The sequence below is a fragment of the Penicillium verrucosum genome (assembly GCF_028828655.1).
Source record: "Penicillium verrucosum strain IBT 35672 chromosome Unknown utg000002l_segment0_segment0, whole genome shotgun sequence".
Lineage (NCBI taxonomy): Eukaryota > Fungi > Ascomycota > Eurotiomycetes > Eurotiales > Aspergillaceae > Penicillium > Penicillium verrucosum.
The window spans coordinates 3,754,841-3,768,154 of NW_026643211.1; the positions used below are offsets into that span (position 1 = coordinate 3,754,841).

Genomic DNA, 13,314 nt, shown 5'->3' on the forward strand with positions numbered 1-13,314 from the left:
ACGAAGTCGAAGCTCCGGTCCTGTTTTGGGAAGTATAAGGTTGATCGCCGCTTCTCTTTTGGTCCATAGGTGTTTTGTTACCAAACCATGACATGGAGGAATAATAACACAGAATAACGAATATATAAGCTGAAGTAAAGGTATAGCTGAAGTTATATTAAGCCATTTATAAGCGGGGGGTAAAGGTATAACTGAAGTCATATTAAGCCATATATAATTAGGGCGATATGACTGAAGGCCTGGGTTGTCGGGCAGATGTGCAGGATAGATCAAGCTCGATGAACATAACCATTTTGCCGTCATGATTTGATGCCAACATGGTAATATAAAGTGATAAAAGGAAAGTAAACAGTCTTTTGCCCACTGTGGAAGGTCCAGTTGGTAAGGTCAAGATCTGGCCGATCCAGTAGTTGCCAGGTTTCCTTCGCGGTGCGGGTTCGGAGACAGGATATAAACCCATCAATGAAGATAGTTAGAGGCGCCACCGGTAGGATGAATGTAAAAAAGAGATAGACTGGCGAATCCCAGTACCAAACAAAAGTTACAAAGAAAGTCCAAAAGAAGACCAAAGGGGAACATAGACATGTCCAAAGATCGCGTGATGTGATTTCGAATATACTGAACGGAATCGAATTAGTTAATGAATCAAGTGGTATCATTGCGATGATAACTTGCATAAACGAGTCAGCGGTCTCGACTGCACTCTTCAGAATTCCCGCTGCATCTTCATCTCCGAAGTGGTGGAAACAGATGTTGAAAATCCGACACTCTTTTTTCGAACTTACCGCAAATCGAGGAACAGCTCGAGCATCTACCGGGCCCTCGATATACGTGACGTTCAGCTGCTTCTTCGAAATTCGCTCCCATTCTTCAATATGGGGGTAAAGATCGCTTAAAACAAACTGAACAGGGCCCTTGCCTTCGGACTCGAGTTCTTTGTTGAGCTCTGATTCGAGGACTGGGGTCGGCCCACCGGCGCCGGCGCAGATGTCTAGAACTGTATACGAAGAAAGATCTTTCAGATGCTCTTTGAAAACTGCACATGCCTGTTTGGCGAGACTTTCATGGCTCCACCCGGGAGTTCGAAGATTCCACAGTTGGGTGAGAACCAGTTGCTCGTGTTGGTGAAGCCATGCGGGGCACCAGGTTTGATCGCCAATCTCTAGAAGATGCGATCGAGGCCAAGAGAATAGTTGCATTGTGTGTGTTTCAAGGTACTGGTGAAAAGAGTTATCTAGTGAAAGAACGCGAGATTAGGCTGCTGGCAGGGAAATCGCCCAGTCACGTGCTGCCACACAGACTCTGGTGTCACTTCAAATAAAAACACAGCGACAACAGAAGATCTTCCATTGATTGCTTGATGTCTCCGGAAGGCCGTGTCCCCTTGGATATCACCTGTGGGTGTATTTAGGGCGACATCGGGATGTTTCCCCCAAACCCCACAACTCCTTCGGGATATGTAGCTTTCATCTTTAGGTTGACAAGCGAGTCTTAAGACACAGCATATTGATTTCATCTCCCATGGACTAAACCTGAAGTTCTACATGTCCATCGATATATTCCCGGCATACGAAGTGCACGGTGATCTCAATCGAAATCCCCACTAGTCCTGATTCGGAACCCAACGGGGAACATCACCTTGACACCAACGGAGAACATGAAGGTTGTTATTGTCGGCGGAGGTCTAGGTGGCCTAGCCTGTGCAATTGCCTGTCGCCGTGAAGGCATTAACGTGGAAATTCTCGAGCAGTCCCCTGAAGTCCACGAAGTCGGAGCAGGCATCCAAATCCCACCAAATGGCGGTAGGATAATGCGCGATTTTGGCCTACTTCCACAACTACTCGAGCAAGGAAGTGAGGTACAACAAGTAAATTTCCGAAGGTACAAAGATGGCCGTTTTCTACGATCAATGCCATTTGGGGATGATATCACGGAGGAGTTCGGAGTGCCGTGGATGTGCGTGATTGGCCTGACCCTGATGTTTACATACACACTTTAACCCTTTTCCAGAATTATTCATCGGGTGGATTACCATCGCATTCTTCTTGATGAAGCAATCCGACTTGGTGTGGATCTTCAACTCGGGGCAGAAGTAAAGGATATATACACCGAGGAGCCGGCCGTTCTCCTCGCGGACGGGAGATACATATCGGCAGATGTTGTGATTGGTGCTGATGGTACGTCAATAGATATTTCGCTAGTTACATTTTGGACTGTCTTATCTGACAAGAAAAGGCCAAATGTCTACGGTCAGAAAGGCTGTCCTCGGATCTTCTCATTCTCCAGTCCCTACGGGCGACATGGCTTATCGAGCAACCTTTTCACGAGACCAGCTGGAGGCTTTAGATGATGAAAAAGTAAATGAACTGTGTCAGAAAATTGCGGTTACAAGCTGGTTGGGACCGGAGAAGCATACCATTTTCTACCCTCTCCGCGGTGGGAAGGAGTTCAATCTTGTTCTCATGCGGCCCGATAATTTATCATCGGACTCTCGTAGGGAGCAGGGGGATATTAACGAGATGCGAGAGAGCTATGCCGACTGGGATGAAACGTAAGGACTTCTGGAATAATCGACTCTGGTTCCCGACTAATATGCTTCTCGCTTTTCTAGATTGCAAAAGCTGGTTTCTTGTGTACCATCGGTGTATAAATGGAAACTGACACATCTCTCCGAGCTGGAATCTTGGACTAAGGTCGGTATATCACTATGGCATTCGTTATATTTGCAAATTCGCTAACTAGAACCCACTAGGGATCTGTTGCTTTACTTGGTGATGCCTGTCACCCCACTCTGCCATATCAGGCACAAGGAGCTGCGATGGCCGTCGAAGACGGGGCAGTCATTGGCAAGCTTCTAGGCCTATTGCAGGCTCATTATCTGGACGCCCAAAACTCCGGAAGTGACCCGTCCATATCAACGCGATCTTCAGCTGAAGATCTCACAGCTGCTGTGCTAACCCTCTACGAAAGATGCCGCAAAGCACGCACAGCCCGGAATGTTCAAGGAGCAATCATGAATCGGAAGCTTTTCCACATCCCAGATGGCGTTTTGCAAATGATTCGAGATTTTCTGTTGGGGTATGCAGGAGTTACCCAGAAGAGCGATTGGACATGGCTGTCTTCATTCCGACAGGGGCAGACCCTCGGTCTAGATGTGCTGGGGGACTGTGAAAAGGTCTTTGGGGAGTGGAGATCGACACACTAATTGCACATCATATGATAATAGGTACCGGCTATACGGATGATACTGCTTTCAACTGTTTCCTTTAGCATGATTCACGATCGGCGAACCGTTTTAAATCCGGTAGATTTGTGTATATTGTATATACAATTAAGCTAATCTGAATCCCATCTGAATTTTCATTGTCAGCTCTACCCGCAGCTTTCCTATCGCCTATAGGACCTGCTATTAGCAAGCAAACTCCATAAGCGTTTTGACTCTACACAGTCACCACCTTCGTTTATGAACCCTTCGGGAGGTGTGTTGGCTAGTATTTTCATATCTTTATCGGATATTGTTGACATGCTTTGTTATAGATATTTCCCAATCCATGCCCGGTAGTGTTGATGACGGGAGCAAGGTAAATTAGCTCGTCGTTTGAGCCTGAAAATCACCCAAAATCGGTCTATCGAAACTAATATTACCCCAGGGAATACCCATACCCCATTAGGAACTGGGTATCTTTCCAGCCACTATCAAGACCAGAGCCTCACGTGTAGTGGCTGTGGTAGATCGGGCACAAGTGTAAGACCCGTGAGTTGCAAATAGTTCGAAATCCCGATTTTGGGTATTTTCAGACCCAAACAATGAGGCAATTCACCTCGATGACGTCGATTCTGAATTGACTACTCCTCGAATCAAAGACAACCACATAAACTGGATTTGTGTGAGAAGGTGACAGGGTGCACCGAACCCCTTGTCCAAGACCAAGAGAAGAGAAAACCTTGCAGGTTACAAATCAGATGGATCCAAGGCCAGATTACTAATTCACCGCCTACAGACTTTTTATTCTGCCACTCGTCATTCCCACTGGGCACTCACAGGCTCAGATTCTCAGATTCTCCGTTATATCCGATCGGCCAGTCGGGACCCCGAGTGTCCGGACTATCGCCGGGGAAGATGAAGAAGTTCCGAAAAAAGGAAATCAAAAGAAAAAGAACCGGAAGAAAAACGTGACTCACTTCTAGGGACCCCCCTTTTTCCAAGATTTCAAGGGAATGGGTTGATGCTGATTGGTGTCTATCTACGACAGTTACGACGTCTTACTTTTTGGCCACCTGACCTGTTTGACGTTTTAAATCCTCATTGTGGATTCACTTTAGGATGTTGTATGTACAGCACTACTTACGGAATACTTACTCTCGATGTATCTTCAAGATGACCCGTCGGGAAACCCCCACATCATAAGGGAAGATCTGATATGCCCAATACAATACATCAATGTACTAGTACAATCACGTAAAAAGAGTTGAAGATACATAGTAAAATAGTAAAATCGGAGGAATGAGGCGGAGCAGTCACAAAATGTTACGAAAGTATCAAGAGGATTCCCCGGAGAAGATCGGCCCTAAGGAAATGGTCCACCTGTGAGACTCCATCTCCTTCCAGAAGTCCATCGGGTAACTAAGTTATTATCTTACTTGGTCCCCCCCTTCGTTTTTTTCAGGCTACTACTATTCTCTCTTTTTCACACAATTCTTGGGCCCTGATCAACAGGTCCTTTTTTTAATACTATTATTCTCTTAATATTACATTTGCGCGTTCATTGGCGACAGACAGTCGTCAAATGAACCTGCACTTTCGATATTATCTTGAGTGCAAGGTAAGAAAAAAAAAAAACATGCACGTGAGGTTTATTGACACAACACTAACTTGAATTCACAGCATCACCTCTTTATTCTAAAGAGGTCGCCCATCAGATAAATGGTTTTCAAACCATTCACCCACCTCGCGCGCCAGAGTTTCACCAAAGCCTTTACTCACGGCTATGCTCAATCCGTAGTCGCCGCGTCGCAGTCCTACGCGTCGACAACCCCCTTTAATCCCCTCGCCCAACCCGCCAAATTCTCCCGTACAACCCAATTACAGAATGCTTTCTCCAATGCGTCCAGTTCATCCGGCGCTGGCGCCAAAACAAGCCAGGGAGGATCTGGAAATGGAGATCTCGGTTTAGCGGCCTATTATGCCGCGTGGCAGAACGCCCAACAGACCGGGGATGATAGCGACTGGACCCAATTCGAGTTCAAGCGCCGTATTGGCTGGAAGCCAACCGAGGAGGCTGAGAACGTTGACGAAGACCGGGCTGCATCCGATCTATCTCCCCCTCATCCGACCAAGGCTGCCGTGAACGAGGATGTTAGTGCGCAAGTGGAGGAGGCCGTGGCTCGTGAGATTCAGATTCAGGAGGAGCAGGCACAGGCCGAGGAGGCTGCGCTGGGGGCAGAAGCGATTGTTGAACCGACTGTGGAGGATGTCGCCGTTTCGGAAGTGTCTGAAGCCAACCACATTGCTTCGGATCGCATTGTGCAACTGGCCAACTCCAACAAATTTGCAGAAATCCCCGCTGCGTTCGAAACTCTGCTCCGAGAGGGATATACTCCAACTGTCGTGGCATATAATGCCCTGCTGGTCGCTGCCATCCGTCTTCACCCTGATGCTGCCCAGGCCATCCCCAAGGCCCTCGATGTCTACTCGGACATGCTTCGTCGTAGGGTAATTCCCGATGAAGATACTTATGAGACTCTGGTTCAGCTTCTGGTCACTCGGGCTCATGATATCATCAAGGCCAAGGAGGCATTGGAGCAGGAACGCGTCCGATTCGGTGGTATGGAAGAGCCTGGCAAGTTCATGCTTCAGTCGAGTGAATTGGAGCGGGATCTTCTCGCCGAGGATACTTCCCTGTCCATCGCAGTCACGCTCTTTGATACCGCCACTGCGCGACACAACCGACTTGTGTTCCCGGGCGATATGTACCGTCATCTCATCATTGCCTGTGCCAAGGAAGGCAAGGTGGAGGATATGATCCGGATTTACGCCCACATGGAATCGCAGAAGATGACTCCGCATGCCACTATCTTCCCCTCCATGATCACCGCATTTGCTTCCACTGGCGATCTGCGGAGTGCCGTGGAATGTTATAACGAGTACCGAGGGCTCGCAGTCTCAGATGACAGCGGTGTCTTCAGTATCGTTCAGCGCCAGGACGGTCAGGTCTATGCTGCTTTGATTCGTGCTTACCTGTCCTGCGGTAAAGAGGAGGGTGCCACGCAGTTCCTTGATCGCATTCGTTCTTCGTTCGACGAGGTAACCGAAGGTCGTCAAGACCGATGGTCTGCCGTGGAAGCTGTGATTGTCGAGGATGCACTTGTGCAACACTCGCTCAACACGGGCGACCACAGCAAGGCATTGGACCAGGCCAAGAATGAGTTGCATGATGAAGCTCGGAATCAGGCCATTTCCCGCATCTGTATTGCTGCAGCCGATGCGGGTGATCTCCCCACCGCTTCTGCGGCTTACGATAGTCTGCCCACTGCACCTGACGTACGACAGAACCCAGCCATTTCCCTGCTGGCCCTTCAAGTGCGCCGGGGCAATGTTTCCGCTGCCCGTTCCTTGTGGATCATGCTGAACACGGTGGGTCAGACAACCCCGGATCTGGTCCAGCCGACAGCTATGTATGCCGTGGCTCTGCTCAAGAGTGGGAATGTCGAGGAAGGTCTTCACCAGGCCCGCCACATGTTTAAGCGCATCCGCAACGCCACCCAAGATCAACACGCTGCCGTCGCCAGAGAACAGATTACTGAGTCACTTCATCTCTTCGGTCGCGTCCTTATGCAGTCGGCTGTGATTCTTTCCCCTCAATCATCTATGACCCTGTTGTGGTCCATGCTAGAGAACGGTGGTCTGGTGTCTCCTCTCGCTGAGCACGCTGTCGCCAACCTTGGTCCCATCGGTATCTCCCAGCTCAAGGCTGCCGACCTCACACTGGCGCTCCAAGTTCAGGCTGGCATGCTGGTCAGCAGCGGTTCCATGCTGTTCGATGTCGCTCATCCCGTTCGCTTTGCCCACATGCTTGACGTCGCTCTGTCATCCGCCCTCCCTCTGGATCTCTACACCACTGGCCTTGTTGACCAGGCTGTTGGCAAGCTCTTTGTCAGTCGCCCTGATGTCGTCAAGAAGTGGCAAGATTATCTGGAGGCTGGCTCGCAGACCTCCGTTTCACCTTCGCAGATGTTCCTTTCGTCTGATCGTCAAAGCCCTGTCTCTATGGCGGAGACCTCGATCACTACTCCGTCTGCCGCTCCCGAATCGTTCGATCCCTACGCTCACGCGACCGACTTCCGCGGATCCGCCATCATCGCAGAGGAGCTTGAGAACACTAGCGGACGCATCGAGACTCACCTCAATGAGGCTCTGACCCGTCTGAACAACATGCGCCGCATTAGTCGTCACCCGCGCTACATCACCTATGCTAAGCTGATCACTGCCGCGGCCAAGGCTGGTCGCATGACCCTGGCTCACAATATTCATAACATGGCACGGGCTGATGTTCCCCTGGATATGAACTTTAGCGTCGTCAAATATGGTTGGGTCTCCATTCTTGATGCCATGGTTGCTGCTTGCCTCACCCTTGGCGACCGCCAGCTTGCTGCTCAATACCACCAGGAGCTTCTCACTCTCGGTTCCGCACCCTCGGCTAACACTTTCGGCTTGTACATCACCACCCTCAAGGAGTCTACCAAGACCTTCGACGAGGCTACTGAGGCCCTCAAGGTCTTCCACCGTGCCGTCGCTGAAGGCGTGGAGCCTACCTCCTTCCTGTACAACGCGCTGATCGGCAAGCTGGGCAAGGCACGCCGCATTGACGACTGCCTTGCGTACTTCGCCGAGATGCGTGCCAACAATGTGCGCCCAACCAGTGTTACCTACGGAACCATTGTGAATGCTCTCTGCCGTGTCAGCGACGAGCGCTTTGCCGAAGAGATGTTCGAAGAGATGGAGTCCATGCCCAACTACAAGCCGCGTCCCGCGCCTTACAACTCCATGATCCAGTACTTCCTCAACACCAAGCGCGACATCAGCAAGGTCCTAGCCTACTACGAGCGCATGCAGACCCGCAACATCAAACCCACCTTACACACCTACAAGCTGCTCATTGACGCACACGCCTCCCTGGAGCCAGTGAATATGGCCGCCGCCGAAGCCGTGCTGGAGTCCATGAAGGCTGCAGGCCACCAGCCTGACGCCGTGCACTACGCCTCGCTAGTGCACGCTAAGGGCTGCGTCCTGCACGACCTTGCCGGCGCGCGCAAAGTCTTCGACGCTGTCGTCTCGGACCGCCGTGTTCGTCTCCAGCCATGTCTCTACCAAGCTCTCTTCGAGTCAATGGTCGCCAACCACCGTGTGGCCGACACCGAAGAAGTCGTCCAGAACATGTTCGCACGCAGGGTCGACATGACCGCCTACATTGCCAACACTCTGATTCACGGCTGGGCCGCCGAGGGTAACGTGTCCAAGGCCAAGGCCATCTACGACAGCATCGGCATTCAGAAGCGAGAGCCTAGCACCTACGAAGCGATGACCCGTGCGTTCCTAAGCGCCGAGGATCGCACCAGCGCCGCCACCATCGTCCAGGAGATGATGTCCCGCGGATACCCTTCTGCGGTGGCCGGCAAGATCGTCGATCTCATCGGTGGAGCTTCCGCCTCTCTTTAAATTCTCTTGCCTATATTTGTGACCAGGTGATACCCATTTAATGTTTTGCACCCCCTCCAATCTCTTTGCCAGGGCTGGATCCCTGTGTTGGGATATTTCCGGTTCGGCGTCTGCAGGGCGGCACTTGGATATACCTGGTGGGATATCTGTTTTTTTTTTACTCTTTTTTTATATATCTCTGATTTATATATTTTGGCATCCAGCGAAGGTTCGGCGTTTATTCGGGTGATCAAAAAGGGCGTGCATTGGAGCACTGTATACCATTGTGTGTGTTTTTTTTTTTTGTCTATAGACACATCTCAACTCCCCCACCGCGTTATAGACGCAAATATCAAAATGAAAAAAATCTAATGAGTCAAAAATATGTTTTCCTCGTCTTCTATATACATACCTAGGTAGCCAGAGTCAGGCTCACTGAGTAGATTTCACCTCTGAGCGCTTAGTGAGTCTAATTGGGTGCTCGCTGATTACTTAGAGACTACTTAGAGACTACTTAGAGGCATAATGACTATTTTTCATAGGGTCATCCATCATGTTCTTTGTTCCTATCTTTCGCAACTGAGCTTTGAAGATTCAACACATCCAGCCTTTTCGTACCATTCAGGCGGGTAATCTGGCATAGGATGAGCGGGTGTGGGGTCAAAATCTGTCGAATGTCTCGATAATCTTTGGAGTGATGTTGATGTTTGTTTCGGCTGAAAGCAGGTAAGCATTGACCGAGGAATACCTAGAGCTCCGCCTCCTGAGACTTAGAATGGATACCTTTGGATGTTCCCCCACGCACATAGAATAGCCTCTTTCTGTGCCATTTCATGATCTGATAAAGGATCCACGGACTCCAAGAGAAGGGAATTGAAGTTTCCATCTTTTCCATCAAATATCCACTGTATGCAGAACTCGAACAATCTTGGATAGAAGCCCGCAGATGCCCAATCGATAAGGCATAGGGAGCCATCTTCCTGCCATATGATATTCCGAGGTGCAATATCTAAATGACAGAGCACGAGATCACAGCCTTGTAAATCTAAGCTGGGGTTATGTGCGAAGAGCCGGCTATTAAACCACTCCTCCATCCGGTCAAGATTATCGAAAACCAGGTCTTCTATTTCAGGGAACAGAAGGCCACGACAAGCGCCCCCATAAAGTGATCCAGGGATGTTATACCGTAAAGTTGCGAGATGGCTAAGCACGCTAGCAACCCTCTGTATGGCGCTAATATCATCTAAAGGATCGATGACCTTTCCTTTTATAAATTCCATTGTAATATAACCATATTCTTGCTCGTCGGTAAAGAAATCATACACACGTGGGATACGAACTATGCGGCTGTCCACAAGTTCATACGCTATCCTTTGATTGTCAAATTCTTCTCTTGTCACATATGGGCCACATTTAACGACTTGAGAATCAGAGATTCTGATCATTCGTTTGCCGTATTGGCTAACAACATTGCTAGGCAACGGGTTTGCGCAAGAAGCGATCACTGAGGCTCGTTGCGAGTCTTCGGGGAGCGACATTCTTTTAGAATGAAAGATTGATTGGAGAGTAAGAGATTATAGGGCAACGTAGGTCTGGGGCTTCAAGCCAGTTATAAAGATGACAAGATATAAGAAATAATATAACTTGGAGTGGAGGGGTGTAAAAAGGGGTCGAAGATGTGTTGGTTAACTATAGCATTAGCTATAGCATTAGCTAGTAAACAGCAATTTCGCCTACGCAGATCAACACTCGTCAAACAACATATGTTAAGTACACATATGGTCAACAGCATGGTAAATTATATCTCCTACATCGTACAACATAACTAGTACTCCCGTATTGTCCGAAGAAATCGCATGACGTCTCGGAAGGTTCCGGTCAGACCCAAACATCCACTTCATAGGAATTCCTATTGTGGAACTAACAGCTTCCTGGAGCTTAGCTTTACTTCTACTAATCCCTGGCAATTGAGGTATTACACTTATTCTGTTCCCTCGCCATTTTGATGCAGATCCGGGTACTCTTCACTTTCCGTCCAACCGTTGACTCATTCCTCCGCTCCTTTCCCCGCCAACCCCGCCAACTTCGATATTCCTCAACCAACCAACCCAGCAATTGCAAACCAGGAATGGATCAAAACGAACACCAGCCAGATGCCCATCGGCGTCCGAAGAAACTAATCTGTAAATCTGCTCTACATACCAAGCCAATCCCTCTACACAAAGTTTACATAAAGCTAACCTCCAAACCCCCAGTCGCACCAGGCGACATTGCACCAAACTCCAACGAACCAACCCCAGAACCACAACCCCAAGCAATCCCCACCCCAACAACCACCCTAGAAGCCCTCCGCACCTCAACCTCAACCCCAAACTCCACAACCGAAACCGAAGTCCTCTCCAAGGCCGCGCGCGCCCACCAATTCGGCACAAACCCCCCGTTAACAATCTCCCAAATCCACGGCACAAACCCACTACACCAATTCAACACCTGGTTCCGCGACCCCCCGCCTCCCAGCCTCCTCCGCCCCAGAAACATGCACTCTATCAACAGCCTCGCTCCCCTCCGGCCGCGTCAGCGCACGCGTCGTATACCTCAAAGAACTCGACGAGCGCGGCTGGGTCGTCTACAGTAACTGGGGTAGTCGGGAAGGCAAAGGCGGACAGGTTTTCGGAGGCGAGAGTGGTGATACGCTAGATGCCATGCCGGAACCGGAATCGGATTCGGAAGAACCTTCCATCACGGCGGAGGTCGGGTCTGGGAATAAATGGGGCGCGCTGACGTTTAGCTGGGCGAGTGTTGAGCGGCAGGTGAGGGTTGAGGGGTTGCTTGAGCCGCTGAGGAGGGAGGAGAGTGAGATGTATTGGCGGACGCGTGAGCGCGGGAGTCGTATTGGGGGATGGGCGAGTTGGCAGAGTCGGGTTTTGTGGGCTGCGGAGCCGGCGCAGATGGAGGAGAATCAGAGGAGGAAGAGTGTGGTGAGCTTACAGGGAGATGGGGATGGGGATCGGGTTATTCCGCTGGATATTGAGCAGACGGATGTTGAGGATGGGCGGGCGTTGTTGGAGGCTAAGGTTAAAGAGATGGAGGATAAATTCGCGGGTGTTGAGGATATTCCCTTGCCGCCGTTTTGGGGTGGTGTTAGGCTTGTGCCGGAGTCTGTGGAGTTCTGGCAGGGACGTCGGAGTCGCTTGCATGATCGGTTCCGGTATGTGCGTGTTGAGGGACAGGGGGAGGATGCTAAGTGGCGAGTTCAGAGGTTGTCGCCGTAGAGGTGGGATATATAGATTAGTTGCATTCCTACTGGTGTTATACTTACCCTCTAAATTAAGCAAGTGTTGTTCAAGCCACGATCCGATCCGTGGATGTTGATGTTTCACGTCGATCATCCATATCAGCTTATCTGAATCCTTATCGATTATCAGTCTTGGCACGCGAACTCCTTCAACGTCACTCTAAACCATCTAGCCCTTGAGTCCTACGCTACTTGGATATAGGCTGCAATCCTAGAAAAAAGAGCCTGATACACCACAATATATACAGTTGTATTTCCACAGCGGCCATGTCGACCTCAACGCCCCCGTCAATCCCTCACTCCTCCACATCCCCCTGGATCATCCTCGCAATAACGAGCGGCGCCTTCGCTGCATTGAACGGTGTTTTCGCAAAATTGTACGTGGATAATTCACCCTATATCTCAGCATCGGAGCAAAGCAATGCTCTATAAGCTATAAGCTATAAGCATATACGCAATAGGCTATACGATCCGTGTAACCCCGAACCAAGTTAATCTTTGGAAACGTTCCACAGAACCACGGACGACCACACAACGGCCTTCGCACAGTCCCTCGCCCACGTCTTCGGTCTGGAGTCATCGCCCGTGATCGAGATGCTTACTCGAGGTGTATGTTTACAACTTTCTTTTTATATCCGGACTAAAGCCCGAGTCCAAACATTACCCATCTACTTACCTTACCTTACTACAACATACATGTATACCACATATATGTGTCATACAATTTATACTAACTAATATATATCCCACAGGCCTGTCTCGGCCTAAACGTCCTCTGCAACATAATAATGTGGGCGCTCTTCACACGCGCGCTAACGGCCGGCCCATCCACCGTTAAAGTCTCCATCACCAATACGGCGTCGAATTTCTTGGCGACGGCGGTGTTTGGGATGATTGTTTTTCAGGAGGCTGTTGGTGGGCTTTGGTGGTTGGGGGCTGCCATGATGGGGGCTGGGTGTATTTTGGTTGGGATGAGGGAGGGGGCTTAGATTTTGGATTGCGTTGAGGTTTAGGTGTTATATAGGCTTTTTTGGATAGTATAATTTATCTAGAGATTTTGGATATGTTGATGGGCTCTGAGGTTTGGTTCTGAGTTTGATAGTAGTTGTACGGAAGTAGATAGATTCATAAATTTGGGCGTTTTGTAAGCGTGTCTTGTAATAAGCAAACTTGACGGATGTGAAGTAAAGAGAGATGAAGCTGTTGAGGCTCTTGCCTTGAACTGATACCTCTCCTGTTAGGTCTGATCTCTCTTCTTCTCTCCCCCTCCCTACTTGTTGCATTCTTTGAAAATGACCACTATCCACGGCCATTGAGGGGTTTC

The 13,314-nt window shown here is 49.7% G+C and overlaps 4 protein-coding genes across 4 annotated transcripts; 3 read left to right on the top strand and 1 right to left on the bottom strand.

The window, feature by feature from the left end:
- Positions 1–299: 299 nt before the first annotated feature.
- Positions 300–1,199, bottom strand: N7516_007080 (uncharacterized protein; the record flags this gene model as incomplete). Its single annotated transcript, XM_057219800.1, has 1 exon — positions 300–1,199. The coding sequence occupies one exon, from the start codon at positions 1,197–1,199 to the stop codon at positions 300–302; it is 900 nt and encodes a 299-aa protein (XP_057073891.1).
- A 458-nt stretch (positions 1,200–1,657) lies between these two features.
- Positions 1,658–3,205, top strand: N7516_007081 (putative salicylate hydroxylase; the record flags this gene model as incomplete). Its single annotated transcript, XM_057219801.1, has 5 exons — positions 1,658–1,956; positions 2,011–2,177; positions 2,236–2,551; positions 2,612–2,693; positions 2,753–3,205. The coding sequence occupies 5 exons, from the start codon at positions 1,658–1,660 to the stop codon at positions 3,203–3,205; spliced, it is 1,317 nt and encodes a 438-aa protein (XP_057073892.1).
- A 1,719-nt stretch (positions 3,206–4,924) lies between these two features.
- Positions 4,925–8,716, top strand: N7516_007082 (pentatricopeptide repeat protein; the record flags this gene model as incomplete). The annotated part of the gene is made up of 1 exon (XM_057219802.1): positions 4,925–8,716. The coding sequence occupies one exon, from the start codon at positions 4,925–4,927 to the stop codon at positions 8,714–8,716; it is 3,792 nt and encodes a 1,263-aa protein (XP_057073893.1).
- A 1,984-nt stretch (positions 8,717–10,700) lies between these two features.
- On the top strand, positions 10,701–12,979 carry N7516_007083 (pyridoxamine-phosphate oxidase PDX3; the record flags this gene model as incomplete). The annotated part of the gene is given in 6 exon segments (XM_057219803.1): positions 10,701–10,878; positions 10,951–11,283; positions 11,297–11,963; positions 12,239–12,367; positions 12,506–12,599; positions 12,743–12,979. 6 exon segments carry the CDS (start codon positions 10,701–10,703, stop codon positions 12,977–12,979), a joined length of 1,638 nt encoding a protein of 545 aa, XP_057073894.1.
- Positions 12,980–13,314: the final 335 nt, after the last annotated feature.